General features: G+C 40.1%; 1 protein-coding gene across 3 annotated transcripts in view; it reads left to right on the forward strand.

Moving 5' to 3' along the window:
* Positions 1-25,134, forward strand: part of PGM1 (phosphoglucomutase 1) — a 54,330-nt gene that overhangs the window by 23,974 nt on the left and 5,222 nt on the right. For all 3 annotated transcript variants that reach the window (XM_019731548.2, XM_019731556.2, XM_019731539.2), the window contains exons 2-9: positions 3,306-3,468; positions 3,799-3,945; positions 5,426-5,551; positions 8,207-8,397; positions 9,671-9,825; positions 12,272-12,387; positions 21,681-21,816; positions 24,654-24,837. In XM_019731548.2, the coding sequence (XP_019587107.1) occupies positions 3,306-3,468; positions 3,799-3,945; positions 5,426-5,551; positions 8,207-8,397; positions 9,671-9,825; positions 12,272-12,387; positions 21,681-21,816; positions 24,654-24,837 (1,218 nt within the window). The remainder of the gene's footprint in view (positions 1-3,305; positions 3,469-3,798; positions 3,946-5,425; positions 5,552-8,206; positions 8,398-9,670; positions 9,826-12,271; positions 12,388-21,680; positions 21,817-24,653; positions 24,838-25,134) is intronic.

Consider the following 25,134-nt stretch of genomic DNA (forward strand, 5'->3'; position numbering starts at 1 on the left):
CCCAGAGCTTTAAACTTAGAGATACGTTTAGAAATGAGAATAGTACCAGTGTCTATGACAAGCAGGGCAAAGAAAATGGAACTTGATTTTTGGGAAATGTAAGAAAATGCCAGGCCCTATTTTCAATTAAAAGGAAAATTTAAGTTGGCTGCCTGTCATGTTTGACGATGAAATGTTAGGTGAACAGTGAGGTGTATTCAGCTTGATAGTGTCGCCTGAGTCATGCAGAAGGGAGCATCAGGAGAGGAGGACGGGCGGGAAAGGCTATTTGATGAGGGACTCTCAGGGCCAGGCTGAGAGAGTTATCTCAAAGTTGGTAGACACTTGGGAGCCAGAGAAAGATTCTTCTTCTTCTTTTCTTAATTTTATTTATATTCTTGTGGTCAAGTATACATAACACAATTTAGCGTTGTAACCACTTTTAAGTGCACGATTCAGTGGTATTAATTACATTCACAACGTTCTGAAACCATCATCATTATCCCTTTCCAGAAATTTGTAATCATTCCATCTAAAACTCTATACCCAACTAAGCAATAACTTCCCATTCTCCCCTCCCCAAGCCCCTGGCAACCTCTGTTCTACTCTCTGTCTGTGAATTTGCCTATTCTATGTACCTCATATAAGTGGAATCATACAATACTTGCCCTTTTGTGTCTGGCTTATTTTACTTAATATAGTGTTTTGAAGGTTCATCCACGTTGTAGCACGTATTAGAATTTCATTCCTTTTTAAGGCTGAGTAATGTTTCGTTGTATGTATATACTGCATTTTGTTTATCCATTCGTCTGTTGATAGACATTTGGGTTGTTTCCACCTTTGGCTATTGTGTATAATGCTATTATGAATATAGGTGTGTAAGTTATCTGTTTCTCTGCTTTCTTTTGTGTCTATACCTAGAAGTGGAATTTCTGGATCATGTGGTACAGGGAAGATTTTTGAGTTGAGGAGGGACACAGTTAGAACTGCAGTTTAGAAAGATGAACTAGCTGTGCCTGAGGAGGTAGAATAGACTCAGCCATGGTAGAGCAAGGGAGGGAGAGGCGGGAGAGAAGCAGGGGACATTGAGTCAGAAGCTGTTACAATGCTCCAGACTTCTTTAAGGGAAGCAGGGAATAGAGTAATACCTCCCCAATATCAAGTTGAGGATTAGTATTCCTGAGGGTGAGTCACAGGAAAGAGTCTGCTCTGGAAAGGGATATTTTGGCCAGCTGTACTTCCTCTTGGGCTCGAGAGAAAGAAGCTACCATGGACTTCCCTTGCTTCTATTTCTCAACTTTCTTTTTCACTCTTACCATTTGGTATAGTCCCCTCAGTCTAGGACCATTACCAACTGCAGGTGTCACCATAAGGAATGGTTGAATTAAGGGGTGACTTGGGTGGCATAGCTTGATATTCATTTGTAGTCTCCCTTCCCACACCAAATACATACAAAATCTAAGTAAAAGTTGGGATGCTTGATGTGCAAATACAGTTTCCAGATAACTCCACCAACCACTCTGGCTGATTAAATTGCCATCGCTAAGCCTTTTCTTTTGAAGTTATAGGACTCCTCAACCATAGGATTTTATTTTCATCAGAACCACACCTGGAAACTGTTAGAAGCATGATACGTTGCCGTTCCCACTATATTTGAGTTAGAAAGTTTCAATGCTTTTCCCAGCTATGGCCACTAGATGCCATGTGACCTTCTCATGTCATCTATCCCAAGGTCTACCATAGCACCTTTCCATAAATGCTGGTTATTATTGCTGTGCGATGGATGTAAAAATGAAAAAATGGGCAGGATCATGACAACTCTTGACCTCAGCTTACTCATCTACACAATGGGAGGAGCAAATGTAAGAATGAATTAAAAGAGAATGAATTGTGTAGATGAATAAGAGGGCTGTAGAAAGCTCTCTGCAGCTCAGTAATAATCATTAGTATTGATTTCATACCACCTGCAGGTTTCTCTAGTCCATAAGGAAGCCTAGTTATAGCACCTTCCTTAGTTGTTACTACCTCGTCAGGGAAGCAAGATATAACAAAAATGTTAGTATAACAAATTGTTCAGAGACAGACATATGAGAGCCAAGAGGTAACTGAAATTGAACCAGCTGCTTCCTGGGAGGTGGTTGGTAGTGGTGGGGTTATAAGGCAGTCAAGCTTTTAGTGACCTATGGAAGGATGGCAAAGGTTAACAGTCCTAGAAAAACTTTCCCAGGGAATCCAGGTATCTCATTGGTATGTTCACTATTAGAAAAACATCTTCTATCAAGTCATTTCTTCAACCATATTTATCTTGGGTGGGGCCAAAACAAATAACAAATGGAAAATTTAAGAACATTCCCTTTCTTCTCTCAGCGGGGAGAATGGAGAGAGGGCACAAACTCCTCATTTTATAAATCTTTTTATGTAGCAGCCATATCTTCTCCAAGTATGTCAGAATAACTGACAGAGCCTCTTTTTTCTTTTCCAATTTGGGTCATGTTGAAACAGATATAAATTACTATCATTTTAGTCAAGGAAGAGTTAGGAGCTGTGCTGATACCATCTTTGAGAGATATGGGAAGGTGAGTTAAGAAAACAGAAATACTACCTGTAGCCTTTCATGTGAGCAGTTCTGACTGGTTTACCCAGTAGTAACTCCCAGCATTCCCTGCCTTAGGTACGGAGGTGACCCAGGTACACCCTAATCTGGGTGTGTCTTGTTTTGAGGAACCCTCTACATCAAAATCCAAGCTTGACTGGAAACATAAATTCATGAGATTTATTTCATAATGTTCTTCATATAAGTTTGCCCTTTTTGCATTTTCAAACATTTAATTTACAAAAGCCTTCTCTTTGGGTCAGAATTCCTTTAACTAGCTAAACTTATATCCTCTCTCCTAGTAGGGATTGAGAGTATGATTGAATTGGATAAATATGTGTGTTTTCTCACAATTTTTCAGTGTATCCAAATTATGAACCTGATCTGGAAAGCCTCTGTTTCGAATACTCATGTTTTATTGCCAGAGTGTTTCTTACAGTACCCCCAGATCATACTCTATTTTAAAACTACAAAGTCCCCAAAAAACTATCTGAAGGAATGGCCTTGTTCAACAATAATGATTCTACTTCAATAATAGTATTATTCAACAACAACATTAATATTCTACTTCAAAATGGTAATGATAATAATAACAATGACCCAGGCTGTAAATATTCATTAAAGAACATCTTTCCTAGTCCAATAGAATATTTCTTTGTTCATCTGCCTGTCATGCCAATGTTTTTGTGCAGTGGCTCTGGACTTACTGATGTTCAATCTGGATTTCTTCTAGATTGGTCGCTTGGTTATTGGACAGAATGGAATCCTCTCCACCCCTGCTGTATCCTGCATCATTAGAAAGATCAAAGCCCTTGGTGGGATCATTCTGACGGCTAGCCACAACCCTGGAGGGCCCAATGGAGATTTTGGAATCAAATTCAATATTTCCAATGGAGGTGAGTTTTGAGGATGGTCAATTTGATGTTCAGTAGGATAAACCAACACCCAAGGCCTTGGGAGGCCTGGCTTCTGGTTCTGATCCTGAGCAAGGGGGTTCCGTGTTTGCTTTTGGTGCAAATGAAATGCTTCTCATTCTGCTGTACCTAAATATGAGGAGCCGTGAACAAATGATCATTAGCATGTTATTTGCCTTTAGAAAACCCTGCAGATGTCTGAATGAGGAAAATGCATGACAGACGTGCTAGTGTGGAAGAAGAATTGAGGAACTTTTTGTATTTACATGTCAGCTGCACAAAATGACCCACTGTTTGCTGTTGGATTTCTAGGTCCTGCTCCGGAAGCAGTCACTGATAAGATTTTCCAAATCAGCAAGACAATTGAAGAATATGCAATTTGCCCTGATCTGAAAGTAGACCTTGGAGTTCTGGGAAAGCAACAGTTTGACCTGGAAAACAAGTTCAAACCCTTCACAGGCATGTTGACTGCCCCCCTTCCTCCGCCCCTCCTGCCCACTCCTCGTTCCACCTTGAGTGATTCGCCTTTCCAGGTCTTAATAACATGGGTCTTCAGCTTCAGAAAGATTGTGGTCACTGAGCTTTGCGTGCCTTAATCAGCAGGTCTGGAACTGGGTCTGGGAGTTTAGAGACCTGGGCTCTCTGGGCTCTGTCAGTGATCAGCTGAGTGACTCTGAGTAAGTGATTTCCAAATCTCAAGGCCTCAGTTTCCATACCTGTAAAATGAATGGCCTCGACTACAAGTCCTATAGGTAACATTCATAGCAACTTTATTGAGCTTTCATTATGTGCCAAGCTCTTAACATTTATTCCATTTTATTCTTTCAGTAGCCCTGTGAAGGCAGCTCTGTTGGTCTTCACTTTATCTAGATGAGGAAACAAAGACTGAGAGAGCTTAAGTAACAGGCTCCAGGTCACATAGTGAGTGAGTGGTAAACCGGCATTCAAACTCAAGTGTGAATGATTCCATAACTTGGGCTTTGGTTTGTTTGTTTCGTTTTTTTCCCTTGTTTTTTGACATTCAGTAAACTCAAATTAGACCATTTTGGGGCCTAAATGGAAACTTCCTGCGTAGGCAGCTGTGGTAGACTTGTTGTTGAATGCCAAGGTAGTATAATAATTGATGGAATAAATATTTATAAAATTATTCATATTAATAAAATGAGGATGAGATGGTTGGCATTGGGACTTGCATTTTGTCTTTGCTCTAACATGTATTCTTTCCTGTGGCCTGCAATTTATGGAGTGCATTTTTTTGTTTGAATCTACCCACTGAAAGCTGGCAATTGCATCCTAACAAAGAGAAAGTGGTGCTTTGGTACATCTTGAAGATATGCTTAGGGTTTAGAAAATAACACTAGAGAATTTCATAAATTCTTAAGGTTTTAAAAATGTTTAAACCCCTGAATAACCAACAAAAAAAAATACTAACTTCTTATAATTTTATTTCTTTAGCAATACATGTGAAAAGTGATGCATTAAACATTTTTTTTTCTGCTTTTCACCATTAAATCTTGATGGCAATGGGCCTAGAAAAGGAAAGGAAAGTAGGTGTTACGTTTTCTGTTATTTATGACACCAAAATACGCTTCTCATGGAGATGGATAGGGAATCAATGCGGCAGCAAAGCAGAGTTTACCGTCAGGCAAACCTCCGTCACAAATCCCATGTGCCTCATCCCAGGTGTGGGGACAAGTGACTTAACCTTACAGGCCTTGAGCTTCCTCAGCTATAAAAGTAGGACTAATAACACTTACCTCTAAGGAAAATTGTTAGCATTGAATAAGAGATCATGTAACAGCTCTGGCATATTGGAGCTGCTGGATAATTTTCCTTTTAAAATAGCTATTGCTTGTTTACAGCAATGTAATCACTTCAGAAGATAACATTTCTAAATGTGTTTAGTTCTTCCATCTTTCAATGTTGCTTGTTCTCACAGTGGAAATTGTGGATTCGGTGGAAGCTTATGCTACAATGCTGAGGAACATCTTTGATTTCAATGCACTGAAAGAACTGCTTTCTGGTCCAAACCGACTAAAGATTCGCATAGATGCCATGCATGGAGGTATGGCGCCATTTCTCCTCCACTCCCTTCTTTCGTGTATGAAACCGCTCTCTGTTATGTTCATCATGATGCTTTAACAAGGCTTTTCTTAAGACTGACTTTCCCCTCCCCTGTTTTTAATTTAACTGTATTGGGTAATTTTGGTTAATAACATTATATAAGTTTCAAGTTACAACTTTATAATACATCATCTGTATATTCCATTTTGTGCTTACCTCTCAAAGTCTAGTCTCCCTTGGTCACCATATATTTGACCCCCTTTACTCGCTATATCCTCCCCCTACCTCCTTCCCTTCTGTTCTGGTAATTGCCGTACTGTTGTCTGTGTCTATTGGTTGGTTGCTTTGTTACTTTTTGTTTTATATCCCACATATGAGTAAAATTGTATTGTTCTTGTCCTTTTCCATCTCTGATGTTTTTTAAACACTTATTTTGCAACCATTTCAGCAATATCCACACAGATAAAAATCCAGTTGTCTGCAGCCACAATAGTAGAGACAGTCCTCAGGGTAAGGTAGTGTGAAAGGCAGTATTTCCACATGAAGCATCAGGTTTTGAGTAACATGCAGCTGTTTTTGTGGACGCTTCCTCCCCCTCAGAAAATGCCTTACATTCTCCTAAACGCCCCCATCAATTTCCGAGAGGGTCATCATTTGCTAGATGTGGTAAACATGCTCCCGAGCCCCACACCCCCACTCTCCTGCTCCCACATGTGCCTTTTCTTAGAAGAGGATAAGAGCAAGCTGAATATTAGATTCAGGAACAACAGGATGTGTGTCTGTCCCTCTTCTTCCTCTGTGGGCTGTGTGGCCAGGTCAGTAGAGACAGCGGCCACCATTGTGCACAAGACCATGATGTTTTCTTGCACGTAGGAATTTGGGGATTCCTGAGCACTTATGTTGTTTATTGGTTTTGTAATGATTGAGAATTTTAGAATCTTTGAGTGGCAGGATATTCCCTGGTGTTAGAACCCAGCTGCCTGTCTGGTTGGGAAAGACTTTCTGCCCATGTGTGAACCCTTTTGATGACACTATTCAGGGCCTCCTGTTAATACTGCAAAACCACAGTTAGAAAACCGTCTCCTGGAGGGCTGAAATCTTCCATCCCTGGAACTCCTCCCCTGGGGTCCTACTTGCCTCTGGAGACCCACAGAATGGATCTACTTCTTCATTCACACAAAAGCTATTCTGTCTTTTCAAACCATTCGAAAGATAGGTATGTGTGTTTGGAGGGCAGGTAACTTCCTTCAAAGAGCTTGCGATGCTTAGGGAGATGAGGTAAGTAAAAAACTGACACTGCCAGGCCAATAAGATGAGGGTTAGATAGCATTTCAAGTATTCTCTTTGGGATATGGAAGAAGGCATATTTTGACGAGGGGACATTTAAGAAAGTTTTCTTGGAAGAAGTGACAACCAACATAGCTTTTATGAAAGAAAGATCTAGGGTGGTAGAAAAATCAAATGATGTTCATTTCCAGCTGAGGCAATGGCTGTAACAAATGCATGACGTCTTAAAATTAGATACCACTTTAGAAGAATGAAGAGAAGCCTGGGTTAGCTCGGCAATGGGGCTTATGATGGAGTATTTGTGGGGAGAAGCTGGTCATGAAGTAGACTTCTTTATCCAGGTCTTTCAGTTGTTCCTCTAATGCCTCAGTTCCTATATCCCTCACAACCCTGGCTGCCTTCACCTCATTCTGTGGTGTGTCAATAGCCCCCTTAACAAGTGACCCCTAATGGGAGACACATACTCCATTCTGTTCTGATCTCTGTGACATATATTGGTGTCATTACCTTCCTTGATGAAAACACGTTCTCAGCATTTTAGAGATGAATGTTTTAGGCAGTTATACTAAATGTCACCATAAAGTATGTGACTGGTTTTTCTTGTTTGTTGTTGTTAACTTTTGTTTATTTGCATTCTTTTCATCAGTTTGTCTGGTAGACTGATAGAGTAGAAAGATTAGGGCTTTGACTCCCAGTTCCTACTCCTACTAGCTGGGCAAGTTTAGGCAAATAGCTTCATCTCAGAACCTCAGTTTTCTTATCTGTAAATTGGAGGTGATAGTCATAATGCAAATGTTTACGACATGTGCCCGTACTGTTTTAAGTGCTTTCTATCCATTAACTCATTTAATCCTCACATCAACCCTATTAGGTAGCTACTATTATTATATGCATTTTGCAGATAGGGTAGACAAAGACACAGAGAGCTTAAATAATCTTCCCAGAATTGTACATCCAATAATTGGCAGAGCTGGGATTTGAACCCAGGCACTCTGATTCCAGAGTCCAGGCTCTTAAACACTAAACTGTGCCACCTTGTGGACCTTTTGGAAGGACCGAGTGAGAAAACGGTTGAGAAGCACCTGGCACAGGTGTGTAGTAGGGCCTCCAAAATGATTTGCTCCCTTCCCTCCCCTCCATGCTTTCCTTCATCAGCTGTCCCCACCCTTTCCAACCTAATCTCTCATTACTCCTTTTCTCCGAACCCTCTACTCCAGTCAGGCTGATGTCTCCACTAGCCCCTGAATAAAGTTTGCATGTTCTCACTGTTGTTCCTGCCATTATCCCTGGAATGCCTCCACCTCGTCCCCCAATCCTCACAGACTTTGGTAAGTTTTATTTTCTGACTCTTCCTTTCATGCTTTACTAGTCGTGGGACCGTATGTAAAGAAGATCCTCTGCGAAGAACTCGGTGCCCCTGCAAACTCAGCAGTCAACTGCATTCCTCTGGAGGACTTTGGAGGTCACCACCCTGATCCCAACCTCACCTACGCGGCTGACCTGGTGGAAACCATGAAGACAGGAGAACATGATTTTGGGGCTGCCTTTGATGGAGATGGGGTGGGTATAAGTGCATTTAAGTGAACTCTGATGGAGGCCAGGCCTGATCCTTCAAAAGGGGAAAAAGTGGGCTGCACTTCCAGCCCCTGAGGGCCTAGTGAGTGACAGTCACAGAGCTCTCATTGCACCTGCAGTGAGGGCTGAATTAGGCGAAGACCATCTTGAGCAGAAATAAGAGTTCCTGAATGTATTCCATATGTTTAATTTCAGACCTTCATGTTTGCTAAAAGTGGCAAGGTGGTTAGGGCCTGGTTATGATCTAATGACTAGTGATTCATGAGCTGATTGGGTTCTAGATACCCATCTTCAGGTAGGTTTCTACTTTAGCAGGTAGCTACTTACTCAGTCTCTGGAAAGGGTTTTAGACTTGTAACATAGCCATTCATTCATTAGCTGAATGATGGAACTATAATGCGAGAACTAACCTTTTATTTCTTCTTTACAATCAATATTTTTAATAAACAGGCCGTTTTATTTACCTGGGTGCATATGTAACAGACAAGGAGGAGATGTGTTTTAGGTTTGTATCCTTGATATCTCAGGGATAGTAGGGACTACATGTTTACTTCATTGAAAACATATATTTTTGTTGTTGCTATTGTTTTTTAACATCAGCTACATTTTACTATTTCCTAAAAAAATGGGTTTCCCAGTGTGAAAATATGGGGAAATTAAAGGGTTCCCTAGCAGACATTATTTTGCAATGCATCTTTCTGAATGCAGTGCATGATGGGAATTTCCTTCATATTCTGAGTTACTTGAGTACTTCCTGTATACTAGGCACCAAGAAAGCAGTGAAGGTGGCAGCATGTTTTTTGGGTCCTGCACCAAATGGACAGGCCATGATTTAGAAGCTCTTCCTTGAAGAAACCTGCTTTGTTCCTTGAAGGATGCCTGATAAACCTACCGAACTGTGTAAACAGCCAACATCTCCTCTTGTTTCCATCTCCCCTGTCCTTTGGGAGAGAGTTTGAAAAAGGTCTGGGAGGTTAAAGTCAGCTGGCCTCTGGAGGGAGAACAGAGTATTCAATTGAGAAGGAGTTTGTGTTTTTACTTTAATTGAAAACAGTTTTAGCTCTTTGGCATGGAGGTATTGCACAGACCCATTAGAAACAAAATCCAGTGTTTAGAACCCAGTATGAATAAATGTAGCAGTTTTAAGTTTTATCATTTAAAATTTGACACCCCCACTGCCCCAACGCCATGTAAGATAGTTTGGTTTCTTCCGCAGTTTGACTAAAAGATCTTCCTTTGAATCTCCTTTCTCCCAAAGGATCGAAACATGATTCTGGGCAAACATGGGTTCTTTGTGAACCCTTCAGACTCCGTGGCTGTCATTGCTGCCAACATCTCCAGCATTCCCTATTTCCAGCAAACCGGGGTCCGCGGCTTTGCACGCAGCATGCCCACCAGTGGTGCCTTGGACCGGTAGGTCTCTCCATTCCCTTGGCCCACACCAGGTCCTTCTCTGTGCATAGAACATTCTTCCTCCTGTTTTAGCTAGAGCATCAGATGCATAATATGTGCTACATAAGTGTTTTTTTTTTGGAAGAAATGGGGAAAGTTTTTTCTGGATTAGATATACCCACTCTGTGATCCCTTAGCACCCTGCACTTCTTCCATCCCATAATTTACCACACAGTGTTCTGATAGCTGGTGTACTTGCCCTTCCATATTGCAAACTTCAACAGAGAAAAGACTGACTTATTCACCATCTTAAACTTTGCCTACTGTAATGTGCCTGGCACATAAATAATAGGGGGTACACACACACACACACACACGCTATTTAAAAAAATGAATGATTGAGTGTTAATGAATAAATGAATGGATGGCATTTCTACTCTAGTCAGGACATCATTCTAGAGAACCACTTTCCTTTAGCCATGTGCACAGTTTGGGTGAAAGAGCAGTTTGAAGTAAGATCAGTATTTCAGAGGAACTTTCAAAGAAGCATTCCTTATCCATCTCTCATTGGCTACCCATGCACACGCAGACACGGTAAATGTTCATTTATCCAAAATATAAATAAACTGAAAGCTCAAATAGTTTAATCACATTCCATTTTTATGAGAAAGGACCCAATGACAATAAACAGTCGATCTCTCTGATTTGCTTATTTGTTTATTTATTATGTATCACCTCATTTACACAGGCTTTAAGGTGGCTTATGAGATCACATCTAAAACAATTGAAAAATGTAAGTAATAAATAATAAATGAGGACCAACCAGGAAGAATATTAATTAGAACATGCTAGGTGCCCAGTAAATGTTTGCTAAATGAATGGATAAAGAACAAGTGATTGAATAAAAGATCGAGGCCAGGTAGGAAGGCAGAATGTACATATCTAGGCTCTTATAATAATAATAACTAATATTTATTGAACATTGCCTTGTGCTAGACAGTAAGGACTTTATGTTTTAAATCATGTAATTACCCCCTGGGGTAAATGCTACACATAACCCCACTTTATAGGTAGGAAAACAAAAGGGACAAAGAAGTTAAGTAAATTGCCCAAAGTCACCCAGCTAGTAAATGGCTGAGTCAAGATTTTAACCTAGAACCTTTGCTCCTAACCACTGGGCTATGTCGTAGTTTCCTCTGTGTGTGTGTGTGTGTGTGTGTGTGTGTGTGTGTGTGTGACAGAATTAGCACTGACCTCACTTCAGCTAACAAGAAAATAATGACTAATATTCATACAGTGGTTTGTAGGTTACATGGTGCTTTTTTACATTCACCATCTCAATTGGTCCTCACAACAATCCTTATTTTAAGGAAGAGGAAACAAAAAGACAAGTTAGTAGTCTTGTTCAGGACCCCACTGCTAAATCAGAGTTAGAATTAGAACCCGGGGCTTCTGCATCTACATCCTCCATTGGAATTCAGAGCTGGTGTGAGGCCACACTATTGTATATTAGACCTGTCAGATTCTGAAATACCTTCTGTGTCATCCAAGAACAGTTGAATTCCAGCTTTTGGAAAAATTGATAATCCACATATAGAATCACAATGGAAATACCTCATTACCCAAATGAAAGTTTTTTTGTACTGTTACAGTTTTCAAAATCCTAGCTATAATTTCCCTCATATTAGAACTTGAACATGACATTGTTTTGACAGCAAGAAGGCAAGCATTCTGGAAAGCATATCTCAGTCAGTGAATGAAATATAGTAACTTTTCCTGTTCAAAGGGAAAGGGATCTGAAAAAGAATGCACTCAAAGGTTTTCAGTAGTCTAAAGATACACAGGTAGAAGTAAAAATTGTGTTGGAGGGGCAAGGGACCAAGAATCACTGTGGATGAAGCTGGTGCAAATGACCACTGGGCATGGTCCTTGCAGGGTCTTCTGCTGACATGAAAGGAGCATTGACTGGGCAGCTGAACAGTTGACAGTCATCCTGGCTGTGTGACCTTGGGTTGATCACATAATGTTCTGGGCCCTGTTTTTTTCTCTGCAAACTGCTCACCCCATATTCTATGATTTTGTGATTATAAGTGCATCAGAACATCATTCTTTTATTCTTCCTAGAATGGTTATAGATGCAACACGTATCCAAAACACATGGATTTAAATAGCCCAAAAAACAACCTTGTACATTTTGCTACTGTGGCTTCTTCTAAAGCACTAAACTCCCGTGATTTGAATTAATTCTTTCTTCTTCCTCCTCTACCCCCTCCTTTGACTCCACATATAATAGCCCATTGTGCACAAGTTTTCTCTTATGATTTTCCACCAATCTTAGAATTATGTATACCTCTGAGCAATGCTAAATGGGACCCTTGATTACAATAACGGTTGCTATTTTTCCATCCCTCACATGGCTATGCTAACAGTCCTGCTGTGATGTAACTTTGATTTCATGCCTTTGAAGGGTGGCTAATGCTACAAAGATTGCTTTGTATGAGACCCCAACTGGTTGGAAGTTTTTTGGGAATTTGATGGATGCAGGCAAACTGTCCCTTTGTGGGGAGGAGAGCTTCGGGACGGGTAAGTGCGCAGTCCTGCGCGACCATTTTCTTTCCTATAAACACTACCTGCACTGAAGGCTTAGACTGCTAAGGCCGCACTGAAATAGCAACGGTAGCTGATGTGTCCTAAATCAAGGTCCAATTTATTTATAACAACCCTGATGAAGTGTACACATTTGAAATGCAGTGAGCACATTTAGCCAAGGAGGGCTAATTTTACTTTCAGAGGATCACATCGACCGACACAGGAAGTTTGGGGGCCTCCCGGCAGCCTGGTCATTGAGTCTTTGGGGATTAAACAGAGTGATAAACATATTTTTCTTCCCTCAGTGGTTAAGGAAACCTTTATAAATGTTTTCATTTCTGGGAAGAAATATGGTGGAGTGAGTCAGTTTTTCGTTTTTATTTAAGAGAAGGTTTCAGCACAGCATTAAATCTTTCTCTTTAATAGGCCCGGGTTTTCTTTAGCAACAAGTTGTGATTTATGGAGGTTAAATGAAAGGAGACCATTAGGGTGAACTAAGTTGCTAGGTGATCAAGAAATTAAAAATATGTTCTAGACCATGAAGATGTATGTGTAAATTGTGGTGCGATGAAAGAGTGGAATGTGGTATGCTTTTGGGGATGTCCCAACAACCTTAGACCTCATTTTCTGTGATCTCCCTCCCCCTCTATGCCTGTCCAGTATTAACCTGAAGTCTCCCCTATGGCCTTCCCTACCGCCCTGCCCTACTTACATCAATCTCTTTTTTTCCAAACATCCATCCAGGTGTGTGGACCTTTCCCACGTTAGTTCTCCAGCTAGGTTGCAAGGTGCTTCAGTGACCATATTTCTTCTCCTCCTATTCTCTCTACCCTATATTTCCCTCTCCCCAGAAGTAAAAGGACCAATCTTCTTGGTCCTTCAGTACCCTATTGCATCTTTTAGCAAAGAAAAGATCAAAATCTAGCCTTCTATCAATCTTGCCATTGAGTTGCACTTCATGCTAGGTTAAATAGAATAGAATGCTGATTTAATTCCTTTTCCTGCAAGTCCTGGGGTAGGACAGGTAGAGTGAGCTGGAAAATGAGACATCTATTTGCAAAGTTCTAAGCAATTTAATAACCTTGAGGGAGTGACAAGACTTCCTGGGAATGAATTGGCTTGATAGCCTCGGAGGGGATTGAGAAAGATGGATGAGCTGTGGGGCTGGGCAGTGTCCACAAAGAGGCTAAATGATTTCCCAACCTCCTAGGTCTTTGGTCAGAGACTACAAGGCCACTGCTTAGTCCTTTCCTACCTCCTAAAGTGTGCATGGTGCTATGTTACTCCACAGGATACTAAATGAATATGTGATGGACCTCTGAGGTGGTCTTCTCCCATGAAATTCCCCCAATGTTATCTAGTGCAAGTTTGGTAGTAATCGTTTCTTCTGTATAGAGGAAACTTTCTTTGAAGACAGACACCATGTCTAAAAACCCCATTTTCAAATGCTGAACCTAGTGAAAAGAAAAATGTCTAGAACCAGGTTTCCCAGGGTGTTTGGAAGGACATTCGTTCCATGAGAGGGTTCTGAGTTCAATGAGGATTGAGAAACTTGGAATACACCTCTGTCTTAGCTATTCACAATGATATTAGCATTTGAAGATTCCAAAACATTCTACTGTAAGGAATCCTGTTTGTACAGTTTTACCTAAACGTAGTTAACTGCCTGTCTCTTATTTTTGTGGTATATCTAGTAATATCTTGCTCCACAGACCCATGTGGGAAGCACTGGTCAAGGTAGGTCAGAGTCCTGGAGACAACTAGGCGACCCTGGTGATTGGCTGAGAACAGGCCTGAAGACAGGACAGCACAAGCTGCTCCTCTCTCATATGACAGGCCTTCAAATACTGGAAGGCAGCCCTTAGGCCCTCTCTTCTCCAGGCCACTCTAACTTCACATTATTTACGAGGTCTGACGATTAAGTTCACGAACTCATCCTAGAAAAACTGTTACACACCTCATTGCTGAATATCACTATGGTCACCTTCAAAATACTCCCTTTGGGAAGCTATGCGCTGACGCCAGTGCCTAGTCCACCCTTCAAAGCAATTTTGGAACTCTTTTTCTAGAATGGCTATCAGAGCTGTTGTCGTATTACCCTTGATGTGCTGAGTGTCATCAAAATGTCTTCCTTTCAATATTTCCTTTATCTTCAGGTAAAGAAAGAAGTCACTGGGGGCCAGATCAGCTGAGTAGGGAGGGTGTTCCAATACAGTTATTTGTTTACTGGCTAAAAATTCCCTCACAGACAGTGCCGTGTGAGCTGGTGCATTGTCATGATGCAAAAGCCATGAATTGTTGGCAAAAAGTTCAGGTCGTCTGACTTTTCCCTGCAGCCTTTTCAGCACTTCCAAATAGTAAACTTGGTTAACTGTTTGTCTAGTTGGTACAAATTCGTAATAAATAATCCTTCTGATATCAGAAAAGGTTAGCAGCATGGTTGCAACAAGTTCGTGAATTTAATTGTCAGACCTCGTATGTACCCAGCACCAGTTTCCAGATGCTTCCGAATTCACCAATGCTTCTCTTATAAAATCATGTCCAGAACTGCGCCCAAATCCTCCAGGGTTGACCTGACGAGTGAAGAGTAGAGTGGGATGATTATTTCTAGAGAACTCGGCCCTGTACTTTTCATTTATGTTAGCTTTTAGGACATTTCTTTCTTTCTTTTTTTTAAATTTATTGGGGTGACAATTGTTAGTAAAATTACATAGATTTCAGGTGTACAATTCTGTATTACATCATCTATAAATCCCATTGTGTGTTCACCACCCAGAGTCAGTTCTCCTTCCATCACCATATATTTGAGCTTTTAGGACATTTCATAATACTGTTTGACCCATGTAATGTCATAGATAATTAAATCCCATTAAGTTTTTATTTAGGAACATTTACTAAGAAAAGTCCCCCATGTTACATTTATGGGATAGATTTTTTTTTGTACCCAAGTATTAGACTTTAAATTATTCCTTGTTAAAGTTTGTTCTTGTTTTTTTCTTTATCAACCCATTCAACAAATACTACATAAGTACCAACCATGGTTCCATCTTCCCTTTGATATCTTTTTTATTCAAGAGAAAAAACATGATGAGAGTAACTCACAACCTCTTTCTCTCTTTGAAAAAAAAAGAAAATTGTTCTGTAATATTTCTGAGATAAATATTTTAGAAATCAGGCCGCATAGCCACGGGTCTCCACTGCTGTGAATGGGTACAGCTGAACTTATTTAACTGAACTTTTGATCTCTTAATTTATAGAGGAGTTAATTTCTACCTACTATATCCCTAGATGGGGAATGTTTCTAGCAGTTCCTTTTCAGTTTCTCAGGGTTGACATCAGTGATTCTAAAAGCTTTGAAATATTTGAATTCTGTAGCTTAATTGGGGACAGGGTTATTTATTTCTATGTTTTTCCAGGCTAGAGCAGAGGCAGTTTCTTAGGAAAGCCTCCATAACTGTCCAGAGTGGGTCAAGTCCCTTTATTACTAGTTATTATGGCACCACACACTTCTCCTTTGTTGCACATAGTGCAGCTATGATTTTACAGTTATTTATGATGACTTGATTAATGTTTGTTGCCTCCACTAGACTGTAAGTTCATGAGGACAAGAGTCACATCTGTCTTATTTGACACCATGTCCCCAGAGTCTTTTGTAAACCCCAGCACATAATAGGTGCTCAGAAAACACTTGTTGAAAGAATGAGAGAACACACTATTCACTTGGCACCCTCCATTCAGACAAACAGAATCATGGTGTTGGAAAGGCAAGGGCTTTAAAAGTCACCCCATGTAATTTCCTGTGTGTTGCTCAAATCATACGTGACCAGTCAGTGCTCTGCTGCTTAAACACCCACCTCCGTGGAGAATCCCCACCTCATCTCTTGCAGCAGTCTGCAACTCTTGTCGGGACTCACCACTACTCACACTTCATAATCCAGAGTTGGGGACGCAAAGACTTTGTGAGAAGAGATGAGCTAAACAGAAAAGTTGACCTGCAAAGAGGTGCAAAGGGAAGTCAGACTTCAGAAGAACTGGCTCATCGGCTAAAACAAACATCTAGCATTTAAAAGCCCAAGCCGTGACTATTAGTAATGTTACCAACTATCCATTACTCAGAAATGGGCCCCGGAACTAGACAGTGTGAACCTTTTATTTTTGGTTAATCTCATGGTACAGAGTTATTTTTTCCCCTAACTGTGGATAATGATATACATATGTATACACAATGGCAGAGATGGCAAAGTGGCAAGTTCTGTCCCATCTTGAACTTGTCAGAAAATTGGGATGGTAATAGGAAATCACTGAACTGCCTTTGAAACTCTTCCTCAGGGAAATGGGGCGTGTGGGAAAGAAGACTAGGAAACCAGGTAGAAGATCAACTTGATATCTTGTGTGGAAATATGCCAGTAAATGGTGATCTGGTCAGGTCCAGAGTTTAGCCATATTTATTCCCTGTCCCATCTTTAAAAGATTCTAGTGATGATGTATCATGCAGGAGTGATAACTTGAGGAAATGAATCATTCATGCTTTGTAATTTTAATATCGTATGAAATTTTAATTTTAATATCTTATGAAAAGCCCTTCATGTTTGTACTTCTTTTTATCAGTTCATTCCTCAAATGTTTATTGAGCTTTGACTGTATCCCAGATGCTGGGCTAGGCTCTGGGAGCACAGTGCTGTCCTTGTGGAGGGCTCTGTGGAGTCCACGTTTGGGGAAGAAAGTCAGAGCCTGGCCAGGTAATTACAAGTGTGTAAAGGGATAGATGGTGAAGTACAGCGTGCTCTGGGAGCTTTATAGGCAGGGCACCAGCTTGGTTCTGTGGTGTAGAGGGTCGGATTTTCTGTCTAGTTCTCTACCCATTCTAATTGGCATGGCTCCTGGGTGCATTTTCCTGTAGGAAAAGCCCCCATAGGAAGGTTAGAACATCCCATCCCTGGAGATTTCCCAAACAGAATACCCTAGTAGAACTAGGCTGATCCCCTAGTTATAACTAACTCAGTTAAACTGTTACCTGCATGTGTGCTTCCCTCACCTGGATGTCTGTGCTCATCTGTGAGGACAGGAACATGTCTTATTCATCTTAGTATTTTTCATGTACTTGGAACATGGAGGCCACTAATTTCATACCTATTGAGTATAAAATGGAGTTTGGGTTAAGACACAGTTCCTCGTCACGTGCTTACTACCTTTCTCCAAGGGAAACAGTTCCAGGGGCAGTCAGGGGGCAGTTGTAGGATGAATTGCTAAATGGAAAGTCTGGGGATTGCTGAGGTAGAGCCCCCCTGAGGGCTGATGTGATCTGGAAAAAGCTTCCTAAGGAGCTTACCCATCCTTTCAGAATGAAGTACTTTGTGCAGTGAAAGCTAAAGAGGACAGGACCATGGGCACAGCAGGTCTGCTGAACCTCCTAGCCAGTCACCTGGGGTCTGACCATTCTTTGGATAAAACCTTATTGAGAGCTGACTGTATGCCAGGCCCCAGCCAGGGACACAACTCAGAGTCTAGGGTGAGGTAAGAAGAGACAGACTATGATAGAAGACAGATAAGCATGGAGGGCATACAGACAGACAAGGAGGGCATCCAGGATCCTAAAGTAAAGTTTAAAGTAATCATAGGAGATAGCAGCCAGGCTAATGGGTATATACAGAGTGGAAATTTCCAGGCAGAGAAAACAGTATGTTTAAGAGCTGGGAGGGAGGGAGAGAGAGAGAGAGAGAGAGAGAGAGAGAGAGAGAGAGAGACTCTAGAGCTTTCAGAGATCTCTGTGTAGCTCTTTTTCAGCTGCTGTGTCCCTCTTCTGCAGCCCTGCTGCCTGGCAGGGGCAGGAGCCCAGGCACTCCCGAGATGCCCAGACTGGTCAATGGAACCTAATCCCTAGACCGTTAGCTCTTGACTCCCTCAGCAAGGATTGACATTTTTCTTGGCAGAGATCTAGCGTGTGCCCTGACTGGGCTGAGTTTGTACTTATCACAAGGTGCTGATTAGGCTGAAGTAAAGTGACAGGTGTTTGAAGATGCTGAAAGGGCAGAATTCCCATGGGCTCAGTTGGTCCCTGAGCTGAACCAAGTACGAAGAGATCTATGCAAAACCTGCCGCCACTTTGGTGTCAGATAGGACTCGTGGTGCTTGCTGACAGTGTTTTCTCTTTTCTCATAATTAAGTGAATGTGGCTTCTTTTACTTTTTTAAAAATAAATAAAAATGATCCCAGTAATTCACATTCATAATAGGAAAATTAGGTAAGAAGAGAAAACTATTGTAATCCCACTGCCCACAGAAAAGAGCATATTGGATTATATTCTTTTATTTTCTTCCCCAATATATACAGTTAAGGAACATTATTTTTGAAAACTTAATAAGGAAGTGGAAAACATTAATTATCCCTAAATGATTTTTATTATTCCCTGTTGATAATGGTATCTTGCATTTATGTAGTATTTAACAGTTTATGAAATACTCACTCTCATCATAATTAAGTCTTACAATTATGTGAGAAAAGTGGCTTTATACCTATTTTACAGTCAAAGAAATTGAGGCTCAGAAAAGTTAAAGTGACTTGTCCAAATTTAAACAGCTGATAGATAACAGAGTCTCAGCTACAGGTTTTCTGACTCTGCTTCAATTGCAAAAATAAGAGCTTTGGCAACACAAACACACTAAAGAAAATGAAATTTACCCAGTCTTCTTGAGTATTAGTTAGAGTTGGAGTTTTGATACATCCAAGGTAATTAGTGAGATTAATCAGAATTTCCAGAGAGACTAGGGACTGTGCAAATGGAATAGAGTATTTGTTTATGTTATCCAAGACAGATATTTTGTTTGTATTATTAGGTGTGTGATTTAGTTATCTCCCAGTAACTTGATCAGAGTTGGATAATATTTTTAGATTTTATTTTCATTTCCACATGAAAGAAAACCAAATTCTTTATTTAGAGCAGGAAAAGCATGAAAAGACATTGCAGACCTATGCTTTCAGTCTAGCATAAAAAAAAGAAAAGAAGAAGGAAGGAAGAAAAAACCCCAGTAGAGCACAGACAAATAATTCCAAGCTGTATATTTCTGTGATGAATTCTCAGTATATTGGGGAAGCTTCCAGGATCTTGCTTCTCAAGATGAACTATTGCCAAAACATATCATTTGCAAAAGCTGTAAGAGTCAGAGAGCTAACTTTTTGTTCCTTGAAATACCAGCAAAGGCAAATAAAAGTCCATAGATAATAAAATTAGGTAAACATTTCCAAAATATGTTATATAAAGCGCTTAAAGTTATACTTAGTTATACTTGCCAGCATCCAGGTTGTGAAAACTGTTATTCCTAAAAGTGGTAACTTATTGAAGAGAAAATCTTTTGAAAGAAAAAGTTGTGAGTTTTTGTGAACCAAAAGAAGAAAGAGAAAAGTAGATTAGTAAATTGATTAATTTATACACTTCTTCACAATTAGGTATTTACCATGTTCCATGTGATAGTTTAATCAGCAGACGTAGTTACAAGGATAAGAGATGCTTCAAAGAAATACATGGTTGGTTGGGTGAAGGCTCATAAATAGATGATTGAGGCTCAAGGAGGATGGTGCTGCACCAAATGTTTTGAGCAGTTTGCTGTAGGAGAAGAGAGAGAAAGCCCATAATTTCCAAGGGAAGCTGGGAACTAGTCTTAAAGAGGAGAGGCTATTTGAGCTGGGTCTAAAAGGATGAAGAGGAAGGAAAGAAATCTACTTCATGCTACCACATAGCCAGCATTATGCTAGGATACTCTGACAATTCTAAGAATAAGACCCAGTTGGGAGTCAAGAAGGGCAGACAGGCAGATAAAGAATTCAAGACATGGTAAGATGCAAAACACTATTAGAGAGAGATTGTACTGAGTCCTATTCAAAATCAGAAAGTAGTGCTCAACATTGCGTTTTTTTGTTTTGTTTGTTTGTTTTTAGAATAAGGAAATAATGCCAAAGAAATGAGAGTTCTCTTCCATGTCAGGCTCTTGGTAAAGGGTCTCCAAGCATATAAGCACAACCAAAGGAGTCAACTTGTTATTTCTGGTAAAGATTTTAGCAAAGACCTTAGCAGAATACAGATGTGCCATAGCTTACCTAACCAAATCCCTTTTAGTTAAAGAAAGATGTCTTAGAATTGGAGTTGCTGGATCCACAAGTAGGTCGATTTTAAAGGCTTTGATACTTTTTGCCAAATTGCTCTCTAGAGGACTATACCCCTCTCAACAGAAGCATGTTGCAATCCCATTTCCCTTATACTTCCACTGGTACTACGTGTTCTCATTTTTAAATCTGTGGACGTTTGTCAAGCAAGTAACAATTTCTTATTGTGGTTTTAACTTTAAATTGTCTTCTTAAAAACAATGTCAGCTTTTAAGTATATTAATTGGGCACCTGTATTTATTCTTTAGTGAATTGCCTGTGTATATCCTTGGCCTGTCTTTCCATTCAGGATTTACTTTTTTCTTGTTAATATATAAGAATTTTTTCTACACTGAGTATATCAAACATTTATTTTCCATTGCAAATGTGTTTTTTTTGAAGTTTTCAAATGACCTTTAATTTTACCTATAGTAGTTTTGCTGCTAGAAATGCTCATTTTTAAGTAGACAAATACATCAGATTTTTTCCTTTATGAATTCTGAATTTACATGTAGTTGTCATCTCCAAGATATAAAAAATTATATATTTTTCTAGTACTTAAAAGTTTCCAAGTTTTATATTTGCATATGTCACCATCTGAAATTCTTTTGGATATGGTGTTTTATAGGGAAAGAACCCTGAATTTTTTCCTATTTAACTAGTTATCCTAATACTATTTAAAAAGTAATCCATTTTTTTCCTACAGCCTTGAAGGTGGCACCTTTATCATATATTCAAGTCTCATATAGGTTTAGCTCTCTTTATACATGCTTCATTTTGTTCCATCAAACTGCTAGGTTATTTTCATTATTGAAAATTTATAATGGTCATATTCTCTGCTATTTGTTTATTTAAGGTTCCCCCCCACACTCATAGTACTACTTTATAATTGATATATCAAGTCGCACCAAATTATTCCATTGACATCTTTATTGGCATTTGCCTTAAATTTCCAAGTTACTCTTGGAAGCATCAATTTCTTTTCAGTCTTACGTTGCTTTATTCAATATGTGATTCCTTCCGTGTACTCAGGTTCCTCAGTTACATTTTATGACTTCTTTGGTTGCGTGTACATGTTTACTGTTGAGTTGATTCCTCAAGTAGTTTGGAGAAATCACCTTTCTCACAGTTGCTTGCTCTCCCCGCACCAGGTTCTGACCACATTCGTGAGAAAGATGGACTCTGGGCTGTCCTTGCGTGGCTCTCCATTCTAGCCACCCGCAAACAGAGTGTGGAGGACATTCTTAAAGACCACTGGCAAAAGTATGGCCGGAATTTCTTCACTAGGTAAGCCACAGCCTGGCTGGGGGAGAGGTGGGTGGCGAAGTGGGCGGAGAGAATTCTCGTGCATATAAATTCTTTGCTGTCTTAAGTGATAATAAAGCGAGTTCCTCTAGCCTTTACCAGTTGGGGATGTTTAAAATAATTTAGTCAGGATCAAGATGAAGTCATCTGTTACGTTTGCCATGAAAATCAAGGTTTACAAAATCTAGTTAGTATATTCAAAAAAATAAATGTTTTGTAAGCCTTTTAAATGTACCTGTCAGGTAGACATGATAATAGTGTTTGATTTAGATTCAGAAAAATGGATTCACATTTTATTTCTGTCCCTTAGTAAACTGGGAAGTCATTTAGTCTCTCTCTGTACTCAGTTTTCTCATTCGTAGATAGAAATGGGAATAACAGTCCAACCATTGAGTGAATTAAGTGAAATATGAGTATGAAAGTGTTTTATAAACTCTGGGGCACTAAAAGTATGGAAACTTTTTTCTGAAATTGTGGAAATCATTATGCTTAGTGCAGATCAACTTTTCTGACTCATTAAAATAGGTCCCCAAAGGCTGTGTACTTGTCAGTACTTCATTCATTGAGTCAACAAATATTGACTGTATACTTACTTTCTGCCAGGCACTGGGGATTCAGCAGTGAATAAAATACTTAAAATACTTAGTAATCCGTCTCTACCATGCATACTTCTATTTTTTAAAAGCATTCACTTTTTTTTTTTTTATAACCAGTGGTGCATCCCATTAATTTCAATTTGCCTTTCCCCCAATAAGTGTAAAAATCTAACAAACTTTCTCCTGGACCTCATTATTCTAATTATGGAAGGGAGATATGAGAAAAAATATATGAGATAAATTGTTTTTCTGTAAAAAAGGGTATAGTTGTAATTTCTCTGGACCTCAATTGCCTCTTCTACAAAATAGGTAAGTTAGACTAGAGAATTTAAAAAATATATCGCAGATTTAATAGTCCGTGATCTCGATTGTCAAGAAAGAATTCAACCTTAAGCCACTTGGCCTCCGTCATCAGAATTCTTTCATCAACTTTGCACAAGTTCATTGTTCTCTTCCTCCCTCAAGTTATTCTTTTGTGAAAGGTATAAGTAATAGCTGCCACATGGTACTACACAGTAGCCCTGGGAACCAAGGCAAGAATCTCTCTATTCTCTAAAAGCCAGAAAAACCTGGTAATTCAGAACAGCAGTCATGAACTCTCTAGAGCCTAGATAGAGTATCATGAAAGCAGGACCATGTGTGTTTTTGTGCTCCATAGTATCACCAAATACTTAGCTCATGGTTAACACTGTAAGTTTGCTTTGGATAGATAAATGAAGGAAGGAAGCAAACGGTAGCCGGAGTGGGATAATGTTCGGAAAGGTTGTTCAGAGAAAGGGTCACCCTTGATGAGTTAAAAGTCTTCATCTAAAAACTATCTTAAATTTTTATTAATTTCAAATAACTGCTAACCAAGTATTACAATAAATATTGCAAATAAAGTCCATAGAACCTACATTTATTGTTAGTTAAGACTCCATTGTACCGTCTCTTTATTTAACAAAAGTGCTGGGCACTTTTGCACATTGTTTCATGTCAACCTCAAAACAGTTATTATCCAGGCAACTGAGATTCTAAGAGATGAAGCAACTTGCCCAGAGTTACAGTTAGTCACCCATAGAGGCTGGATTCATACATAGCTCGTTCTGTCTGATTCCAAAGCCCAGATTCTTTCCATTATACCCCTCTGTGCCTAGGATTTATAGAACATTTCCCTCAAACACCCAAAGGTCGCAGATGTAAAACACAAACACCTGGTTGTAATTTCTTGCTGTTTATCATTTTAACTGGGGGAAAGAGCTGACTTCCAGATTAAGGGGACTGTTGTCCTTGATTCATAGAATCTTGGAGCCAGAATAAGTTGGCCTTAATTCCCTGGTATTTCTCATGTCTCAGAGGTGTCATCTTGCACATATCATATTTGTTTCACTATTGCAAATAAATATAGACTCTTGAGCCTCTACAAAATAACTCTCTCAAGAGGGTGTGTGCCACTAGGTCAGGAAAAGCCACCTGTAAGAGTCTTTAACCTCGTAAGAAAGAAGTCAAGAATAATTCTTGGAGGAAAAATAGTAGTCCTAGGATTTCATTCTTGGTGCTCTTTTTTTCCCCTTGGTCCTTTTTCCACACCAGGTCTCCTCTGTCAGGGTGAACCCAAAGCTCTTTGGACCAGAATCCCCTTTCATTGAAAGCACTGAGGCGTTTCAGATGTAAAGAGTTAGGGTTTGGCTCCTTCATCTGGTCAGTGAAAACTTGGCCTTATTTTAGGAAGCTCCTGTGGAGACTGGAACTCTCCTTAGCCAAAATCTCCGCCGCCTCAGGCAGGTCTCAGACTGGGAGTAGTGCCAGCACTTATCCCAAGGAAGCTCTAGCAGTTTTGAAAGAGAAGTTGCCTGAGTCATGTCCTGCTTGATGCAGAGTTCTCTAGAGATAACATTGCTTTTAATTCTACCTCCTCAGGATGTGATGGTTAAATGTTAGATAGTATCTCTCAAAAGCCTTTGAAGCTTCTTAGAGCTTATTCTGTAGAAAAGCCAAAATGGGAGTTTTCTGCTTATTCAGAAGCTCCTAACGCTTCCATGAAATACTCCAAACCTTTTCTTTCATCCCTGGCCTGCTCCATCCCCAGGGACTAACAGCTCATCTTTTTGCCAGCTTCTTCTGAAGTTAGATGGTTTGGGGGGAGGGCCAAACACATGATGAAGAAAGTGCTGATATGCGTCTGAAGTCAGCCCCCGGGCCTCAACTTCACCCCCTGGGCCTCAACTTCACGACTTCTTCCAGGTATGATTATGAGGAGGTGGAGGCCGAAGGCGCAAACAAAATGATGAAAGACTTGGAGGCCCTGATATCTGATCGCTCCTTTGTGGGGAAACAGTTGTCAGTGGGTGAGAAAGTTTACACCGTGGAAAAGGTCGATAACTTCGAGTACAGTGACCCGGTGGATGGAAGCATTTCAAGAAATCAGGTAGGAACAGATTTACGTGTCTGTGGGAGAGAGGCCTCAGAGCTTCCTCTCTGAAATTTCACAAGAAACCAGAAAAAGGCCCCTTGGTCATTTCTTTTTTGCTGCCCTGTTTTTCTAGGGGAGCTGTTCTCAACTGGTTTTCTGCTGAGTCGCACATGACTTACACATGCACTTGTGGGGAAAATGGTTTTTGCCCTGGTTGTTTGCACTCCGCTGTGCCCTCATTCTGGGATTCTGGGATTCCTAGCCTCAAGGGATGTATACACCCTCTAGAATCATATGCAAGATGTCGTGTTG

This window comes from Rhinolophus sinicus, linkage group LG06 (genome assembly GCF_036562045.2).
Source record: "Rhinolophus sinicus isolate RSC01 linkage group LG06, ASM3656204v1, whole genome shotgun sequence".
Lineage (NCBI taxonomy): Eukaryota > Metazoa > Chordata > Mammalia > Chiroptera > Rhinolophidae > Rhinolophus > Rhinolophus sinicus.